Raw genomic sequence first — 18,544 nt, forward strand, 5'->3', positions numbered from 1 at the left:
AATATGTGTTTTGGTTGAAGTATATGAAGAAAATATGTACAAATATGTATCTGGGAAAGAGGGGAATATTTTATTAGCCTTTTCAGACAAGTATAGATATTTTTCTTTTGTACCAAACCTTGACAAGTAGTAGTTTCTTAAAAGATGTGCTGCATTGTGGAATCTGAAACCATATCAATGAGTTCCTCATTCCCTTTAAAATTCACTGATGGATGCTAATTTAGCCATGCATGATTTTGTATCAATGTGGATTGATAATTTGAGAAAAGTATTGGTTCACTATGTTACGTAGCTCTTTCCAATGTAGACACATTTCATTATGAACTATTTTTAAAAATGACATTTGTTAGTGTTTATAAGACTGTGCTGGGCAGTAACAAGAAGTGTAGTCGTCCCACATGGGCCCCTATTCTCACCCCTCCCCCTATCTATTAGTATTGTTCCCAAAGGCTTGCAAAGGACACATTTAAGTAAAAGGGGAGCCCCAAGAGTTGTCCCCAGACTCTCCCAGTCACCCTCGGCCCATTCTCCATAGAGTGACCAAAATTACAAACATAAATGCAGTTATTACAAAAGTTTCAGAGGTATAGTTGTGTTTCCAAGTATAAAGACCTAAATTGCAGTATTAACCCTTCTTACACCAAGTGTTAAGAAACTTAACCTCTGTTAAATCAGGATTTATGCCCTCCTTAAATCCTCTTTAGATTCAGGAAATATATGCAGTGATAGATCAAAGGGAATATCTAGTTCTCAGTGTTATCTAACTAAGGTGGCATCTATTGACATGTTAAAAGAAAAACTAAAAACATTCAATTTAACAGAGTTTGAGCAAAGAATGATTCCCAATTTGTGAATCAGGCAGCCCCCATAAGCAGCATAGGTTCAGAGCAACCCTTGTGGGTGGGGGACCTGCCACATGGCTGGATAATGTTTATGAACAGAAAGAGGAAAGTGACATACAAAAAGGGGAAGTGTGGTATAGAAAAAGCTGGATTGGTTATAGCTTGAGTTTGCCTTATTTGAACACAGTTTGAACAGTTGGCCACCTATGTGACCAGGATTTGAGGAGTGTGAATCAAAGATAATGCAGTCTAGCCCCTAGCAGGGCTTTATCCTTACATCTTATTTTAGTACACTGATTTATTCTGGGTTTACCCATGTGTCCTTTAAATAAATGGTCTTGGGCTCAGACGATTGGTTGTACGTGGTAGCTCAATGATTGTCTTATTATTAATTTAAGAAAAGAGCGGGCTTGACAATCAGTATGCTCTATTCATAGCTGATGGCATATGTGCTCCCAATAGAAGTTGGTAGGGCACACCCTGGCTTTTTAGCCAAATTGTCCAGATCTTATCTGATTGGCTATGATGGTCAGTAGGAGGCAGAGCAAGAGACATCTGAACTACCAATGTCTGTTTCCCTCTCTCCCTGTTTCTAACTGCAGCAAGTATTTATTAGTGGTGAACGGAGCCTTGAGATCAGTCCTCCACTAGTGCCAATGGAACTAAAAAGTCCACAAGAAGGTCCTGCCTTTAAGAACTCAAGAGATTTTGGGAGTTGCAAAAAGTCCCATCCCATTCCCTAAATGGATAGATAGGCTGATTGTCTTAGATTCACTTTTTCTTTACACGGTGCTGTTCCTGGATCAGGCCACTGTGCATCAAAAGTAGGTGCCAGAGCTTGGCTAATGCTTGTCAGCCACGGCCACCTATTTCCCTAGATTAAGACACTGCTCACTGAAATCGCTTCCACACATTTTAAAGCTTGATGTACAGAGCAGAGTAGGCACCCAGTCATTTGTTCCAGTGGTCCTATGTTGGGGCGCTTGTCATCTCAGGGTTGTCAATGCTCATTGTATGCATCTGATCCACCTAGAGAACCTCTAAGAAATAGATGTCCTGACTCCACCCCTCAGATGGGGCCTGGGGATGGGTGATTCCGGCGGCGTGCCGTCAGCTTTGGTAACTAGTGTCCCAAGGTCTTCTCTTTGAACATCGTAAATGCTGTGTAATTCACTGTTGTATCCTAAAGGCTCAATGCAGTGTTTGGCACAAAGTAGACGTCCAGTCATCATTTCTTGAACGAACCCCACTTTACAGATGAGTCATCTGAAGCTTAGGGAAGTTAAGATCACACAAGTGGCAGCACTGGTCGCCTTTCCATTGCAATTAGCTAGGAGGTGTGCAGATTGCTTTTTGGCCGCAGGTCAGATATTGAGGCTGCAGTGCCAGCTCAAAGGTCAAAGTTTGCTCTGCGCCCGCCAAGCCCGGCGTAGAGTCAGCCACGTAGTTCTTGCCTTTGCCGGCCAGGGCATCAGTACAGCAGCAGCAGAGTTAACTCTGGGCCCCGCCCCTTTGAGGGTGGGGCCAGGAGCGGTGTGTATTCAGAAGCCGCTGCGCCTTGGGCTGCCTTGGCTTTCTGCGTCTGCGCGCGGCGCCGAGGGTACGGGGTCGGACTCAGAAATGGCGGCGTCCATGGTCTCCAGCCGGCTGCTGGCCGCCGCCACCCTTCGGAGCCACAGACCTCGGACGGCGCTCCAGGCTGCTGCCCAGGTATTGCCTTCCAGCCCGCTCTCGCCTCGATGGTCAGCAGGAGAAAGGGCGAGATAGGAGACCTGGCTTCTGTGGGCGAGGTGTGACGGGACTTTAGGCCCAGCTCGGGGTCACTTTCCTGGCAGTGACACTTCCTGTGTACCTTGCCGGGCCCGCAGGCGGCTTGCCCGGGAGTACTGCCCGCCAGGACTGCGAGCAGGCTCGTGTTTCTCCGCCTGTGCTCCAGCCCTTAGTCCTCGAGGAGGGCCGGCGGCTGAGCCGCGGCTCCTCCCCCCTTGTCTGAAGGGGCGGCGGGGAGCCAGTGGGCTCTGACGGGAGGTGAGGAGGTGAGGACAGTTTCTGCTGTCATTACCGCGTCCAGCGCCGTGGGCCAAGGCTTCCGCGGCCCCTCTTTGGGCAAGAGAAATGCCCTTCACATGTGCTTTTGTGTTCCTTGGGAGCTGTCATAAATGGGAATGATTTCAGAGACCCGGCAGTGTCTGTTGGCTTGCCTTTTCTGGGGCGAGGCAGGGAAGTTTTCCCCCTTTCCCAAGTAATTATATACTGTTCTGCTTGTTAATAGCCGTGATAAGATTATGCTCTCCAGCTAACCAATTGGAAAAGTAAGAAAATAATCTTCTTTTGGATCACTTCATTTCTGGATAGACTGTAGCATAATAGCGACCAGTTTTGTTTTGTTTTTGAGTATTTACTGCATGCCAGGTACTGTGCTAAGCACTTTACATGTAGTCTCTCATTAAGCTTTTCAGCAACACTGGGAGGGAATCATTAATAACCCACATCACTGATGAAGATACTGTGGCAAAGAGAATGAGTAATTTAAGCTAGGTCCCATAGCAGGTAAGATCAAAGCTGAGGTTTAAAACCAGAACTGTCTGGTTCCAAAGCCTGGGTTCTTGAGTTTGCTCTATACTTGGAAAAACATAAACGTCTTTTTTCGACTTTGACACCAAGAAACTGTAAAAGGGCATCATTGGCCTTTTAAGTCAATTCCAGAGTTTTAGGTTATGTTTTGAAGTAACTCCTCAACCATGTCATATATGAATTGATTTAGAGCCTTTTTTTCCCAGTGATACAAACACATTAAAAAAATTTTTTTTTATTTCAGCATATTTCGGGGAAGCCCTTTTTTTTTTTTTTAATTTTTAAAGCTATTCATACTTTCAGCCTAGGGTTAATAAGTTCCATGAGTTTGCTTCCTAATACAAGTGACTTTTTTGGCCCTGAACTTCCTTCGTATGAGTCCTAAAAGGTGCTATCTAGTTGTTAGAAAATGAGGAGTTGGTGAACAAATATATTTTCATTCTAACCAAAATCTTTATCCTTTTGGAAATTCCTTTAAAAGCTTTTGTTTCTCCACATGGAAATGCCTACTATATTGTCTTTATAACAGCTTCTTTCCTTTTTCACCCTGGCATTAAGAAATGTATATTTAGAGTTTGGAAAGACCTTATTCTAACCCCTTGCTTTTGTAGATGAGGATACAGAAGTGCAGAGTCTTCGGAGCCTTGTTCATGGTCACACATTGAATATAGCAAATTTTCTTCAACATATTGTTTAGTTCTTTGACACTTCCAATTTCTCGGTATCTTTCACCTAGTGTATCTTTGATGAAAATAATTCAGGTTATGAGCAGATTAAATAATTAAAAGGTTTTCTTGGTTGTTGTGAATTACACTCTCCAATAACTACATTTTTCTACTTTTGAATAAGTATTGATTAAACTAGGTATGTGATTGGATGGGTGGTGGTGTATCAGAAGGAATTGGTGACCTTTAGACAGTAGGAATCTTCTAAGTGACAGTATCAAGAAAGATAAGTACTTACTTACATGTGGGAGTTTTTGTGATTATGCAGGAACTTGGATTACCAATGTAATTCAAAGTTGATGATATTTTAAGTTATAACTTCTAGTGGTACAAGGAAAACATTATCAAAATACTTCACATTAAAAAGCCTTTTAAAGTGGCATAAAAACTATCAGTAATACCTATGAGTACTTATTCTTTGCAAGTAGAGGTATTTTAAAGAAACCATAAAAATACACTTAGAGATCTGCATCATGAGTTTACCCTCAACTTTTTTTGGAAAAGTCTCTAACTAGCAGATATTTTCCAACAATAGTACAGTGAACACCTATGTTGCCTTCATCTAGATTTAATGTTTTGCCATATTTGCTTTATTTTAACAAAAATTGTATACATATGCATATCTTTATATACATATGTATGTATGTGTAAAGTCACACACATTCATCTATTTTTGCTGAACCCTTTAAGTTGCAGGCATCGTGACACTTCACCTCTAGATATTCATCATGTCTTTAAAAATAAGGACATTCTCCTAAATAACCACAATAAATCATACTTAGGATATTTAACATTGATAGAATATGAATATATATAGTTCAGATTCCCCAGTTTTCCCCAAAGTGTCCTGTATAGCTGTCAGATTTTTTTTTTTTTCTAAACTGGGATAAGGCCTAAAGGGTATCTTTTCTGATCCATCCAGGTACTTAGGCTCCAGTTAATGACTTACGTTCTAGTGACCTAGTGCTCTTATATGTATGCAGTTGTTTATTTACATGTCTGTAAACTTTGTAGCTAGGAACCAGTTGGCATTATTCTTTTAGCGCCCCTACCATGCTGTCTAGTATATAGGCATTTAAAAAATATTTGCGCATATAACTATTTTTTCCAGGCTTATGCTAGCTACTCCCTTCCCTCACTTTTATTATTATTATTTTGAGGTGTAATTTATGTACAGTAAGGTATATGACTGAAATGGATAGCTAGATGAATTTTAATGTATGTATACACCTATGTAGCTATCATCCAGATCAGGATATACAATGTTTTCAGCCCTCAGAAGGCTCTCATGTCCCCTCTCTTATCAATGCTGTGTGACAGAAGATACCTACTAATTTTGACTTCTCTCACCGTAAGCTAAATTGACTGTTTTTGAGCTCTATTAAAAAAAAATCATGTATGTATTCTTGTGTCTGCCTTCTTTTTTTTTTCTCTTGTGTCTGCCTTCTTTCCCTCAACGTTATGTGTGTGAGCTTAATCCATTGATGTGTCCTTTTTATTGCTCTGTAGTATTTTATTATGAATATATTACAATTTAGTCATTCTCTTTTTGATGGCAATTAGGTCATTTCCATTTTTTGTTTGTAATAGATGAACCTGTTAGGGACATTCTTATAGATGCCTTTTGGTGGACATAAGGACTCATTAGTGTTGACATATACCTAGAAATGGGATTTCTGGGTCAGAGGTAGATGTCTACTGAACAGTTGGGAGGTTGCTGGCTTTTTTTTTTTTTTTGAGACAGAGTCTTGCTCTGTTGCCCGGGCTAGAGTGAGTGCCGTGGCGTCAGTCTAGCTCACAGCAACCTCAAACTCCTGGGCTTAAGCGATCCTACTGCCTCAGCCTCCCGAGTAGCTGGGACTACAGGCATGCGCCACCATGCCCGGCTAATTTTTTGTATATATATATTTTAGTTGTCCATATAATTTCTTTCTATTTTTAGTAGAGACGGGGGTCTCGCTCTTGCTCAGGCTGGTCTCGAACTCCTGACCTCGAGCGATCCACCTGCCTCGGCCTCCCAGAGTGCTAGGATTACAGGCGTGAGCCACCGGGCCCAGCCGGTTGCTGGCTTTTAATATTGAAGTGACACTAAATCAAGGAATTGAACTACCTAGGTGAAATGTTATCCATGATTTTAGTTTATGAAATGAATCAGAAATAGTTGCTATTATATGCAATTAACTTATTAGACAAATGGTTTTCAACTGTAGAATTCTTAAGAATCAACTGAGTGACTTGTTACAAATACAGATTTCCTTGGGCCCAGTCCAGAGAATCTGATTTTATAGCTGACAACAGGGCCCAGGAATGTGCATTTTTAGAAGCAACCCAGGTAATTTTGATGTAAAAGCTCATGAACCTACTTTAAGAAACAGACTTTTAAAATAAGACTCCTTTAAATTTAATTCTTATTATACCATGTGTGTTATATGAACCATGTTTCAGTATACTGCATTCTGTATGGAGATAATGGAAATGTATGGATAACATTTAAATTGTGATTCCAGTGCACTCTTCAAAGTCTTTCATAGCACTTAATTTGTTCTATATATTTCCTTATAAAGTTAATAGGATTGAGAAGTTTGAAAAAGGGAGGCAGGCGTTTCTATGTGTTGTTTTGGTTGGTTAAGAATATGTTCTGATTTAGTGGAGGCTTTCGGACCAGTAGATAGATGCTAGAGGTTTTACTGATGTGCACTCGTTTTCGACCGGGCCACAGGAAGTTGAAAGTCTAGCCCTTATACTCCTTTCTCTTTCAACAGTGAGTTGTAAATGGCAGAAGGACATCTTATTTTTGTTTCCCACTTCTTTTTGAAAGAATTATTCTGACTCAACTCCACTCAGGGACATTTTGTTTTCTCTCCCACTGTATAAAATAGCATTTTCTTTTATCCTTTATTTTCTTTTTACTCTTTCTTACCACCATCTGGCATATTATGTTTACTTATTGTCTGCCCCAGCTTCTACTCCCATACAAATACAAATACTCATGTTTATTTTTGTCTGCTACTCTAAGCTTTAGGTGATAAGGTTATTTTGTTGGATTCACTATTCTATTTCTAGTGCCTAAGTCCTCAATAAACATTTGGTTGACTGAATGAATTGCTCTATCTAGATTGTAAGGGGGAAAGGTTTGTAGTTGGCAGTGTTTTCTTGAAAGCTTTTACAGTATAGTTGTGAAGGATGAATACCTGAAATGGGTTTGTAAAGAAGGTACCAGTTAAGGGAACTGTTTAGAAGGAATGCATTAAAGATGAGGTTATGGGTTGGTTCTCTGAGATGAGATTTGCAGACTATGAGATAGAGAGTTGTGTGTAAGATGTTTACTGGAAAGTGATCTCTGGATCAACACCTGTAGGAGAGTGGAGGCAGGAGAATTGAATAGAGGGAGAACTAGAATTGTGGTGTGGTTGCAACAGAGACCTGCCATTCCTGGGGGAGAACTGGAATTAGGTTGTCCCTTCTGAATTGTCCCAAACTGGATTGAGGTGACAGGTCTTTATATTTCTCCCCCAGTCCCATTGACCAGTCATTGAGTACAGGCTGCCAATGGGAAGGAGGTGTAACTCTGATCAAGGAGACTCCAATGAGAGGACTCAGCTGAGAGCTGTGAGCAGCTAGAACTCCCAGCAGTTGGGGCTAGGAATGCCTTGGTGCTGAAGGGGGATCGGGGCAGCTCATAGCAACATCCACTACAGATGAAGCCATGGTTTTGAGTCTTGAGCGTATCAAAGACTAATGATACCAGATAATTTGACTGTCATATATCTAGTGCCAGATGACTTGTTAGGTGCCGGAGGAATGGTAGAGAGAAGAAAGTTGGGAAAGATTTTTGGTTTGGTGGAAAAGTTGAGATTGGTTTTAGATCTGCTAAGTTTGGCACTGTAGATCATTGCCCTGTAGATCATTGGAGATATGGTAGTAAAGCTCTAATCTAAGTTAAGAACTAGAGGTGATGAGGAAATAGTTAAAAACTACAATGGTAACATTTGATATTTAGCTGGTAGGTTAGTTTTTAGTTTTAGCTGTAATTCAGGTACTCTGAATATTATGTTTTGATGATTTAATATAACAGTTTTATTATAATTATGAAGAACCAAGTATTTAACAGGAAGAACTGTCAAATCACTGTCATCTATATGTTCCCAATTTCTCTAGGTTCTGGGAAGTTCTGGATTGTTTAATAATCATGGACTCCAAGTACAGCAGCAACAGCAAAGGAATCTCTCACTACATGAATACATGAGTATGGAATTGTTGCAAGAAGCTGGCGTCTCCATTCCCAGAGGATATGTGGCAAAGTCACCAGACGAAGCTTATGCAATTGCCAAAAAATTAGGTACTAAATTAAGAAAAACTTATGCCACCTTGACATGGAAACTCTGATGAGATGTGAACTTTGCTTTTGGTTTGATGACAACTTGTAGGTTTTATAATTTAAAAAATAAATTTTATTTGCTTAAAATAGAAGGTAGGACTTTATGATTGTTGAAACTCTAAAATTATTATGAGGTAATTATGAGCTCTTGTAGTGCCAGTGACTTAGGATTCACTTATTGGCATTAGGAAGCTGGAGTCCTGTTTTTAGTTGGAATATAATTATGGTGAAGGAAATTCTATTTACTACTCTAGCTTAAAGGATGGTGGCTATGATCATTCTTCAGGGAAATGGTGAAGGAAAATTTTAGCTGTTTATGTGGTTGGAAAGAGAGGTCAAATACTTCCCTCCCTTTTTTGACATGAAAAATGGAACCAAAGGAGGGAAAAAGTTGAGTGCTAGAATGTAAGCTCCATGAGAGCAGGGTTTCTTTGTCTTTTTTTGTTCACTGATAAATTCCAAAATCTTAGACGAGTGCCTGACACTTATAGGTAATCAATAAATATTAATATTTATTAAATGAATTATAGTTGCTTATGTTTATTAGTCAATTCTTTTATTGGTAACAAACCTTAATAGCTTTTGTTAATTTGAATTTGTATTAATCTCTTAATAAAAAACCAATTCTTGACTTTAGAAAATATGCTTAAGTTTATATTTTTAAAGAGTTAACATAAGAATATAACATAATGTACTAGCTATACACTGCATTATTTAGCAGTATTTTAAATCCTACCAACTTTGTGTAGATTAGCATAATTAATGTCTCTTGTATGTCCATTGATTAATATAGCTTTAAATATGCTTTGGTGAATACTTTGCTTTTACTAGTTTTTCAAGAAAGATATGGAAGAATATAAAAATTTTTATCTTGGTTTGTACTTACTTGTTTCTAGAATGGGTTTTTCTTTCAAACTTGAGGGTATATGTAAGTTCAGAAAATTGTCATATAAGCTATGTTTTTGAATGAGATGACCATGATTTCCCTGACTTGGAAGCGTGATTTTTCATTTACAGTTTTTTTCTGTTGTTAATTACAAATTTTTTTTTTAAATCAGGTTACAAGCAAACTTCTTAATGAGCAAAAGCTTTGTGTAAGTTCATACTAATTTTGGTGAAAGTTTTATTAATTAATGGTGACCTATAGTTTGAACTTGTACATGGTTAATGATAATCAGGCCTAACATATATAATAAGTCAGTAAAAACTTTCCTCCCCATTTACAGATGATTATAATTAACTAGTTTTCCATATATTTTCTAATTTAGCCAAATTCTGTTGTTTTGTCAGAAAAAATAATTTGTTTAGAAACTTTTTCATGAAATGAGTAGAATTTATTCTGATGTCAATGTATTTTGATTTCTTTACTCCTTATAAAAACTTTGAATGATTCTTGATACAGAAGGAAGAACAGTTAATATGTGCAGGATAAACTGTAACTATGAGTATTTCTGGCAAGTTCTCTGGGACCAGAAATTGCAGGTAGTAATGAGCAGGTAGGCAGCTCTGATTTTGAGCCTCTTGGAACAGAGGATATCTTTTTCATCTAGAAAGTATGTTCTCATCAAAGAATACTGCAAATGATGATTATAATGTAGGGATTGGGATTAATGACTACTAACGAAATTTAAATCTAGAGGAGCAGAAATGCTTCTTTTTAAAAGATATATTAAGTAACGACTGTGAAGACATGGAAGATAATTTCATGTTTTTAGTGAGTCATTAATACCAAAAGATACTTATTATGGGATCTAATTGCACAGGGTATGGTATGAGGTGCCTTAGAAATACAACTGGTTTTATCCATCTAGCTAGTAATTCCCAATGTTGAGTTTTGACTGTTTCAGGGTGATTTTTGCTTCTTGAGTTACTACAGTATTCACAAAATGCTAATTCTCATTTCTTAAAAACTCTTACCTAGACTTCTGCTCACCAAATGATACACAAGAGCAGAAAGGCATTAGAGGTGTGTCAAATTATTGTTTCCCCTCAGTCCTGTAGGTGACTGGAGAAATTGAGTTAGCATGGAGTTTGGGCCCACTGAGTCCTACAGCTGGGACTTCCCCTGAAATCACCCTGGCCTTTGTCCTCAGTATTTCCTACAAATTCTGTCATTTTTTATGTGTGTGATATGAAAAAAGTTGGGAAGCAACTTGAAGGCAAGTTTTACATGTTGTGAATAATTAAGGTTGGGAATGGAAGAATGATTAGAAAGAAATCTAATATTTTTAAAGATGTATTATATGAGTCCACAAAATGAAAGTTGGTGAGCTTGAAGGTCATGGAGAAGTTTCTGGAATGGGTTATCCAAGGGATGGTCATTAAGCACAGGAAAATGAAATAGTTATAATTTGCTGTCAATTCTAAGAGCAAATTACCATCTCTTTCTTACAGTTACTAGTTCAAGAAAATATGATTTCAGTAAGGATCTGGCAGAATTTTTATAATTTCCTGTTGACTGTAGAAAGATTGGATTCTAGTATAATTAGGGCAGGATCTCTATCTGGTTGAATAAACAGATGCAAAGGATGATTAATGAATGTCAGCCTGAAGGGAGATTTCTAATGGCATATGATAAGACTTTGCCTTTTTTCTTCTTTTCAATTTTTATTAGTTAGATAACTACGTACAAGGAATATGTAAAATGTTTGTGAGTGACTAAAGCTAGGAGCGGTAATGAATGTATTTTAGGGATAGTCTTGGGATCCAAAAAAAGATCCTGTCTGACTAAAGCAAGTCTAATAAGACTGTAAGCTCTCTGAGAGCAGGATAGATCTCTTGCTCACTGTTATTTCTACAGCTCCAGCATAGTGTTTGGTATGTAGATGCATCTGTTGAATAAATTAATGGAATTGAATAAAAATATTTGTTTCAATCAGTTGTCCTCAGACTTCTAATTCTTCACTTCTACATAGTTGATGAGACTGTATTTCATGATTTCTTTCTTTTTTTTTTTTTTTGGCTTTTATTTTGTTGTGAAGGGCTTTTTAAAGAACTTTTGAAGAATCATCTTTTGCCCTTAAAGACATTATATTCCTAAAGAAAGGAGATTGACACTTAGGGGGGAGAGCCTTCTGTCTTACAAAAAGTTTTTGAAAAAATAGTTCTTTATTATTCTTACTTAATAGGTCAGTATGTTAAATTCCCAGTTTAATGAATAGGAATGGTTGAATTTAGCCCAGTAAACCACTGGTTTAACTATTGACCTTTTTTTTACATTACATTTACAGTATGTTTGTATTATAGTTACTTTCTTTGAATATAAATGAGTATTTGTAAGGTGCTAGAAAACCAAGACTTTGCAGGTAACCAGAAACAACGTAGAATAAATAGTGGCTGCTCCTTTTAGTTTGGGTATGAACTCTATAAGTTTGCCATAGTTTCTGAATCTACCTGTAGTCTTCTCAATAAGAAAGTTATTAAGAAGTTATCTCTAATCTTTACCTAATGAATGGTAGAGACTGCTGCAAATTGAAATCGGTCTGTCTTGTCTAAACAGGACACTTTCTAATCAGCTCTAGTTGTAGGACTTTGTGTCCAGTTTTTCCAGTTCTGAGTTTTTATAAGAACAGCAGAAAATCTAGATTTATAAGAATTCTGTCTATTTTTAAATGTTCCTTTTTTCAACATTCAGCAAAATATTATGTGATAAGAACCGTCCCAGAAGCTCGTTAACATCTGTGAATAAAACAGATTCTCCCCTCTTGGGCCTATGTTCTAGTGAGAACCAATGAATGGTGTATGTGAGAAAGTTACATATTTATTAAAAGGTGATGAATTCTATGGGGAAAAAAGTAGAGCTGGGAAGGGGGATTGGTCACAAGTGGGCAGGTTGTAGTAGTAAGTAGGGTAGGCCTCATGGGCCACGTGAAATTTAAAGAGAAACTTGAAGGGATTAAGGGCCTTTCCCAAATGGACACCTGAATAAAGAGTATTCCAGGGCAAGGATGCATTAGAGCCAAGTCCTGAAGGCAGGATGTGCCTGGGAACAGTGAGGGGACTAGTGTAGCTAAAGTGGAGTGAGCAACAGGGAGGGCATAGGAGATAAAAAGGGTAAGGGTGTTGGGGGTGTTATATAGGACCTTGTAGGCCATTGTAAGGACTTTGGCTTTTACTCTGAGTGAAATGGGCATGAAGTGCAAGGTTTTAAGTAGAAGAATGATGTGCCCACTTTGGCTGCTGCTTTGAGAATACTCTGTGGGGGACAAGGGTCCAAACTCCAGATGATGAAGAGTGGTCAAGTTTCTGGATAAATGTTGAAGATAGAACCAGTATGATTACCTGACTGAATGGATGTGGGGTGTGAGAAAGGAGTTTTTTTAAAAACACTATCTTAGCTGACTGAGGGTCATCTTCTGATTTAAGTAGTAAGCATTTCTGATGAAGGCTCACATCAATAACTTTCTAAATTTTCTTTTGTAATAATTGTATAAGTGTAAACTTTAGGTCATTTCTTATTTGTTCGATCACTAACTGCATTTGTTACCTCATTGATTTGGTTGGTTCATCTGATTAGGTGGCTGTCCTGTCTCATTCTGCTTGGTATGAGCATTAGGGAATGACTTTTCCCAGTTGTAGATTACCTGTCTTCAGTCTGTTCAAATACATATTTGTGGGGTAGTTGTTATATTCCAAAGAACTCTTTGTGCTTGGGATATAATGAATATGGTAAGGATCTTAACCCTGACCTCAAAGGTTAATTATTTTGACGTAATGTGATTATTGGTACTGCACTGCCAGTATGGGCAAAATGAGGAGGCTCTGAGATTCTGCCTGTATGGGAGACAGAATTCCTTTTTAAGAGATATTACTCTTTCTTTTTTTAGTGACATATAATATTTTTACATATTTATGGGGCACATGTGATAACATGCATAGAATGTGTAATGGTTTTCAGGGTATTTAGGATATCCATCACCTCAAGCATTTACTCTTGATCATGAACGATGAGTAGCATTTAGGCTAAACAGCTAGTTTGCTGGTTTTCCATAGCAAATTAGAGAGGGGAAGAAAAGGGATAGGTAGTAATCAGTCTACCTGTCAAAGAAGAAAAATTCAGTCTATTTATTTAAAAAGTATGCATACTACTTATAAATGTAGCATTCTGGAATCTTTTGATACACATACCTCAATAACTCCTGATAGTAGTCCTCATAACAGTACTGCTCAATAATGTATATTAACAGGACTTTCTGTTAGTGGAACAATATAAATCAGTATCAATACTGGTACTGGTGGTATCCCCCAAGTCATGGCATATTCCTGCTCAAACTAGCATATATAACTCAGATTTTCACAGGATTAAGTTTACATATGAACAGAGAAAGAGGGAAGTGTTAAGAAGACATAAGCGTCTGAATTTTATACTTTTAATACCTTCCAAATACTATTAGTAGATATTTAAAGTGTCAAGGAATGGTTCAGTTATTTTCAGTATGCTTTAAGAAATGGTTTAATATGAGAGGCTAAGTTTTTTAAGTTGTGGATCTTTTAGATGATGAATGTTCTAGTGTTCTAATGGGGAAATCTACATACATGGAATGCCTCATTTTTTTGACATTGTGAATAAATGAGACTTAATAACATCTCTTACTGCGTATGCTAAATAACAAAATACTGTCTTGCATGCTGCTCCATGCTTCGTATCTAAAAGAAGTGTTTTTCTTCTAGGTTCAAAAGATGTTGTGATAAAGGCACAGGTTTTAGCTGGTGGTAGAGGAAAAGGAACATTTGAAAGTGGCCTCAAAGGAGGAGTGAAGATAGTTTTCTCGTAAGTCATTTTTTTTTTAAAGAAAAATCATTGTTAAAGATGTGATTATTGAATTGATGAAAATACTGAGGTTTAAATATTAGATGAGGTGGGATTTTAGCTAGCATGTGGATTGGTTTTTCTCAATTGGAGGAGAGAAGAATTTGAGTTCTTTTTCTTATTTTAGTCCAGAAGAAGCAAAAGCTGTTTCCTCGCAAATGATTGGGAAAAAGTTGTTTACCAAGCAAACAGGAGAAAAGGGCAGAATATGCAATCAAGTATTGGTCTGTGAGCGAAAATATCCCAGGAGAGAATACTACTTTGCAATAACAATGGAAAGGTCATTTCAAGTGAGTAGTTGTTGACATGATACACTTAGGATGACTTTATGACATTCAATTTCAACAGTTGATTATTCTATTTATGTGGGAAAGATTCAAAAAGTATGATCCATAATCTGTTTGTATGTCCTGAGCACAATATTTGTCATTTTAAAAAAATATCGTAGTTAATGCCATAAAATTTGATATAATTGTGATAGAAAAGTTATAGGAAAAACCCTGATGCAATAAATTTCATGGGATTTCCAAATTGTTATTTTACTAAGAGCAGCTTAAGTTATATTTGGTTCATCTCTAGATTCCACAGACTGAGAAAATAATTTCTAGCATGGTAAAATATTCTAGCCAAAGAGAAAGTCTCTGTACCCACTAAGAGGACGTATATCCATTGCTTCATTTTTTTTTCTCAACTTCTTGGTATTTTTTATAGTTTTGGGGTTGTTTCATTACATGAAATGATTTGGTACTTGGTAAGTTGAAGGATGACATTAAATAGCAAACAATATGGTTTTAAGGAGCATGACATAAGCCCAACTCTCCTCTTTATGGAACCTAAAATGCTAGCATTGAACATAAGGCATCAAGTGCTTGGAGGGAGCATTGGCAATCATTTTATACTACAATTACCTGGCTTTTTGAGTGTGTAGTTAGGATTTATAAGCTGAATCTATGTGTTAACCAGCTTGTTTTTTGAAGCAAGCTGGGTACGTATTTTGAAGCCCTGGTAAGGATTTGATATAGAACATTATTAATTTTGTAGACTTTAGAGTAATAAAAATTTTAAGGGTCATGAAAATAAATAGAACAACTTTTTTAAAAATAGCAATTTTCTGTATTGTGATTTTTTTCCCTATAAGTAATTAAATCTTCTAGTAATGTTTGAGTGATATAGTGTCTTTTACAACTTTTAATTTTTATAAGAAAGTATTTCTTAAGGTATAACACTAGATGGTAGTAAAAACCCACTCAGAATATGTTTCATTCTTAGTGCTATCTTTACCTCTATACGTTTCTTTATGTGGTAGAATTTAGTTTTGTAAGTTATAGTTATTTTAGAAATCCCATGACAGTAACTTTATATACTACACAAATTTGTAGAAATTGCAGTTTTACACATTCACTTATTTTCACTACATTTTCTTTTCCTTTTCATTGATGTTATTTATCAGTATCTGTTATTTTGTTTGTTATGTTTTTGCTTTTTGTTATAGCCAGAAACAAAGTGTAAATACCTGGACAAATTGAGTAGGAGTCCTATCCAGAGTAACTCATCTAGATTGTAGTAAATGTTGTAAATTGAATATATATTATTAAAAATATTAAAACATTTGGGAAAAGGATCAAATTTGAGTTCATTTCAAGAGCTTAAATTTTGAGAGAACTATTTGAATCTTGTTGAGGAACAAATGTTTTTATTTTAATTGCAAAAGTAATACATGTTTGTAATATTAGTAATTCAGACTATAAATACTATAGTACTAGTAAAACCATTTGGCTAAAGACATTATAATGTTCTTTGATATTATCACACTAGACCGATGTAGAGTTGGTTGATATTACTTTTTGGGGTATAGTCAACTTTTTTGGGAATCCCAGTGGACAAGTCTTTGTTAAATAACAAAAATCAGTCATCTGTTTAAAAAGAAAAGAGCATTTTTCATTGAATTAATGTCCTATGCATGGTAATTAACTCATCATTAAAAATTGCTTTTGTTACTCATCTGTTTTTAGGAGACAAATTATAGGTTCTGCCAGTCTTCTTTAGTATCTATCACATCAGGTTTCCTGGGCAGGTATCTGCCATAGGGTTGGTGTGCCAGAAGATGAGTTTAAGTACCTACTGTTTGGCACTTTTGTTAAATCATATTTCTTAACATTTGCCTAGTGCCTGTTTGGTACTTTTGGCCTGAGTCAAGTATAATAAATAAATAATTAATAAATCACATTTGCTACTTTATTTTTGTAGTAAAACATTGTACTCTGCTGCAAATGAGTGGGACATTTAACTGTGTCAATTTTTGACTGTGTCTGAAATAGTTATAAAATGTGTTGTAAGAATTCAAAATTTTATTTCCCATAACTTTTTTTAAAACAGATCTTTATTATATAATGTGGCTACTTTATCATATCCTTTTAAATTCAAACCTATTTCAAGGTAAAAATTTTTGTAAGACCAACAAGAGAAGAGGAATTTAGGTAAAAAAAAGTAAAAATAGCATTATTTATTTATTTGAAATTACAGCTGGTTTTCTAGAAATAATATTGTTTTGAAAGTTTATTATTAAGATTTAAAAGTTAAACTAAATCATTTGAACAGTAAACAGCTATTCATCTGCAGTGATGACCAAATGCAAAACTATAGTCACTGTTTTTAACTGACATCTATTTACCCATGCAGGCTAGTTCATTTCCAATTGGTTGTAGAATTAGTATAAATAGGCTCTTCATCTTCTTCTATATATTATTATTTCATGGTTCTTTTAGCCTTTTCCCTAACTTACAACCAACTATTGGAGACTTAATTATTACTTTAGTGAGAATTTAATATTATATTTTCCCCACTAGTGCTGCCTTCTTTCTCTGTGGCTCTTCATTTCTCTTGTCAGTCAATATAAAAAGAAAAGGAAAGCAAAACATTAAAATATTTTAAAGGTTTGTTGGTTTCTACCTCTCCTGTTGAATGAAATTATATAATATTTTGTGGTTATCTATAGATTGAAGTTTAATTTGTCTATATTCTACTTTAATAGCATGACAATAAGTGAACAGGCTCATCTTAAATCAGAATTTCCCTCTGCTCTTTAAAGCTTTGTAAAAGCTTGTAATTATGAACTAACTGCCTTGCTAGGGAGGAAATGGAGCATACCTTTTCATCTGAAATTTATACAGGAACTTAAAATTAGACTATAATTTCAAACATTTCTCTTTACATAGACTTGCTAGTGTTCTCTTCTTTAGTCTCAGAAGACTGAATGAATTCTTTCATTAAAAAAATATTTTTTTGTATTGAAATGAATACTCTCATCAAGTACTTGGAATTAGGCCACACTTCAGAGATTAAGGGCACAGTCCTGCACATGATTGCCCTTGCTTCAGACACCAGCTTCAAGTTTGGTGGTCCCCAGGTCATCTTTACTTCTGACTAGCTGGCTACAAATTTGGGATTCCCCAACTATCCCCTCAAGTTTGATAATTCTCTAGAGCAGCGATCCCCATCTTGTTTGGCACCAGGGACTGGATTCATGGAAGACAGTTTTTCCACGGATTGGGGAGTGGGGGATGATTTCGGGATGAATCAAGTGTGTTACATTTATTGTGCAGTCAAACCTCTCTGCTATTGATAATTTGTATTCGTAGCCACTCCCCAGCACTCGCATCATTGCCTCAGCTCCACCTCAGATCATCAGGCATTAGATTCTCGTAAGGAGCGTACAGCCTAGATCCCTCCAATGCGAAGTTTACAGTAGGAGTTGTGCTCCTATGAGAATCTAATGCTGCCACTGATCTGATAGGAGGCGGAGCTTATGCGGTGATGAGAGTGATGGGGAGTGGCTGTAAATACCGATGAAGCTTCCCTCACTCGCTTACTGCTCTCCTCCTGCTCTGTGGCTGGTTTGTAACAGGCCTGGGGGTCAGGGATTGCAGCCATAGAGCAACTCACAGAACTCAGGAAAATGCTATGCTTATAAATACAGTTTTATCATAGTCAAAAGGTACAAATCAGAACCAGCCCAATGGAGGGACACATAGGGCAAGGTCTGGGAGCATCCCAAACTTGAAGCTTCCATTGTCCTCAGGGATGTGTCTCTTTTCTGGCATTTTGATGAGTGATAATATGCAGAATATTGCCAACCAGAAGCTCACCAAGCTTCTGATATCCAGAGGGTTTGGAGGTTTTTTTTGTGGTTCCTGTTGTTGTGGTCAAAAACTCATAA

The 18,544-nt window shown here is 36.8% G+C and overlaps 1 protein-coding gene across 1 annotated transcript in view; it reads left to right on the forward strand.

Annotated features, from left to right (window-relative positions):
• Positions 1-2,436: 2,436 nt before the first annotated feature.
• Positions 2,437-18,544, forward strand: part of SUCLA2 (succinate-CoA ligase ADP-forming subunit beta) — a 45,012-nt gene continuing 28,904 nt past the window's right edge. The window contains exons 1-4 of the mRNA XM_069467297.1: positions 2,437-2,552; positions 8,300-8,480; positions 14,190-14,289; positions 14,456-14,618. Coding sequence (XP_069323398.1) covers positions 2,463-2,552; positions 8,300-8,480; positions 14,190-14,289; positions 14,456-14,618 — 534 coding nt within the window. The 5' untranslated portion in view covers positions 2,437-2,462. The remainder of the gene's footprint in view (positions 2,553-8,299; positions 8,481-14,189; positions 14,290-14,455; positions 14,619-18,544) is intronic.

This window comes from Eulemur rufifrons, chromosome 4, assembly GCF_041146395.1.
Source record: "Eulemur rufifrons isolate Redbay chromosome 4, OSU_ERuf_1, whole genome shotgun sequence".
Taxonomy (NCBI): domain Eukaryota; kingdom Metazoa; phylum Chordata; class Mammalia; order Primates; family Lemuridae; genus Eulemur; species Eulemur rufifrons.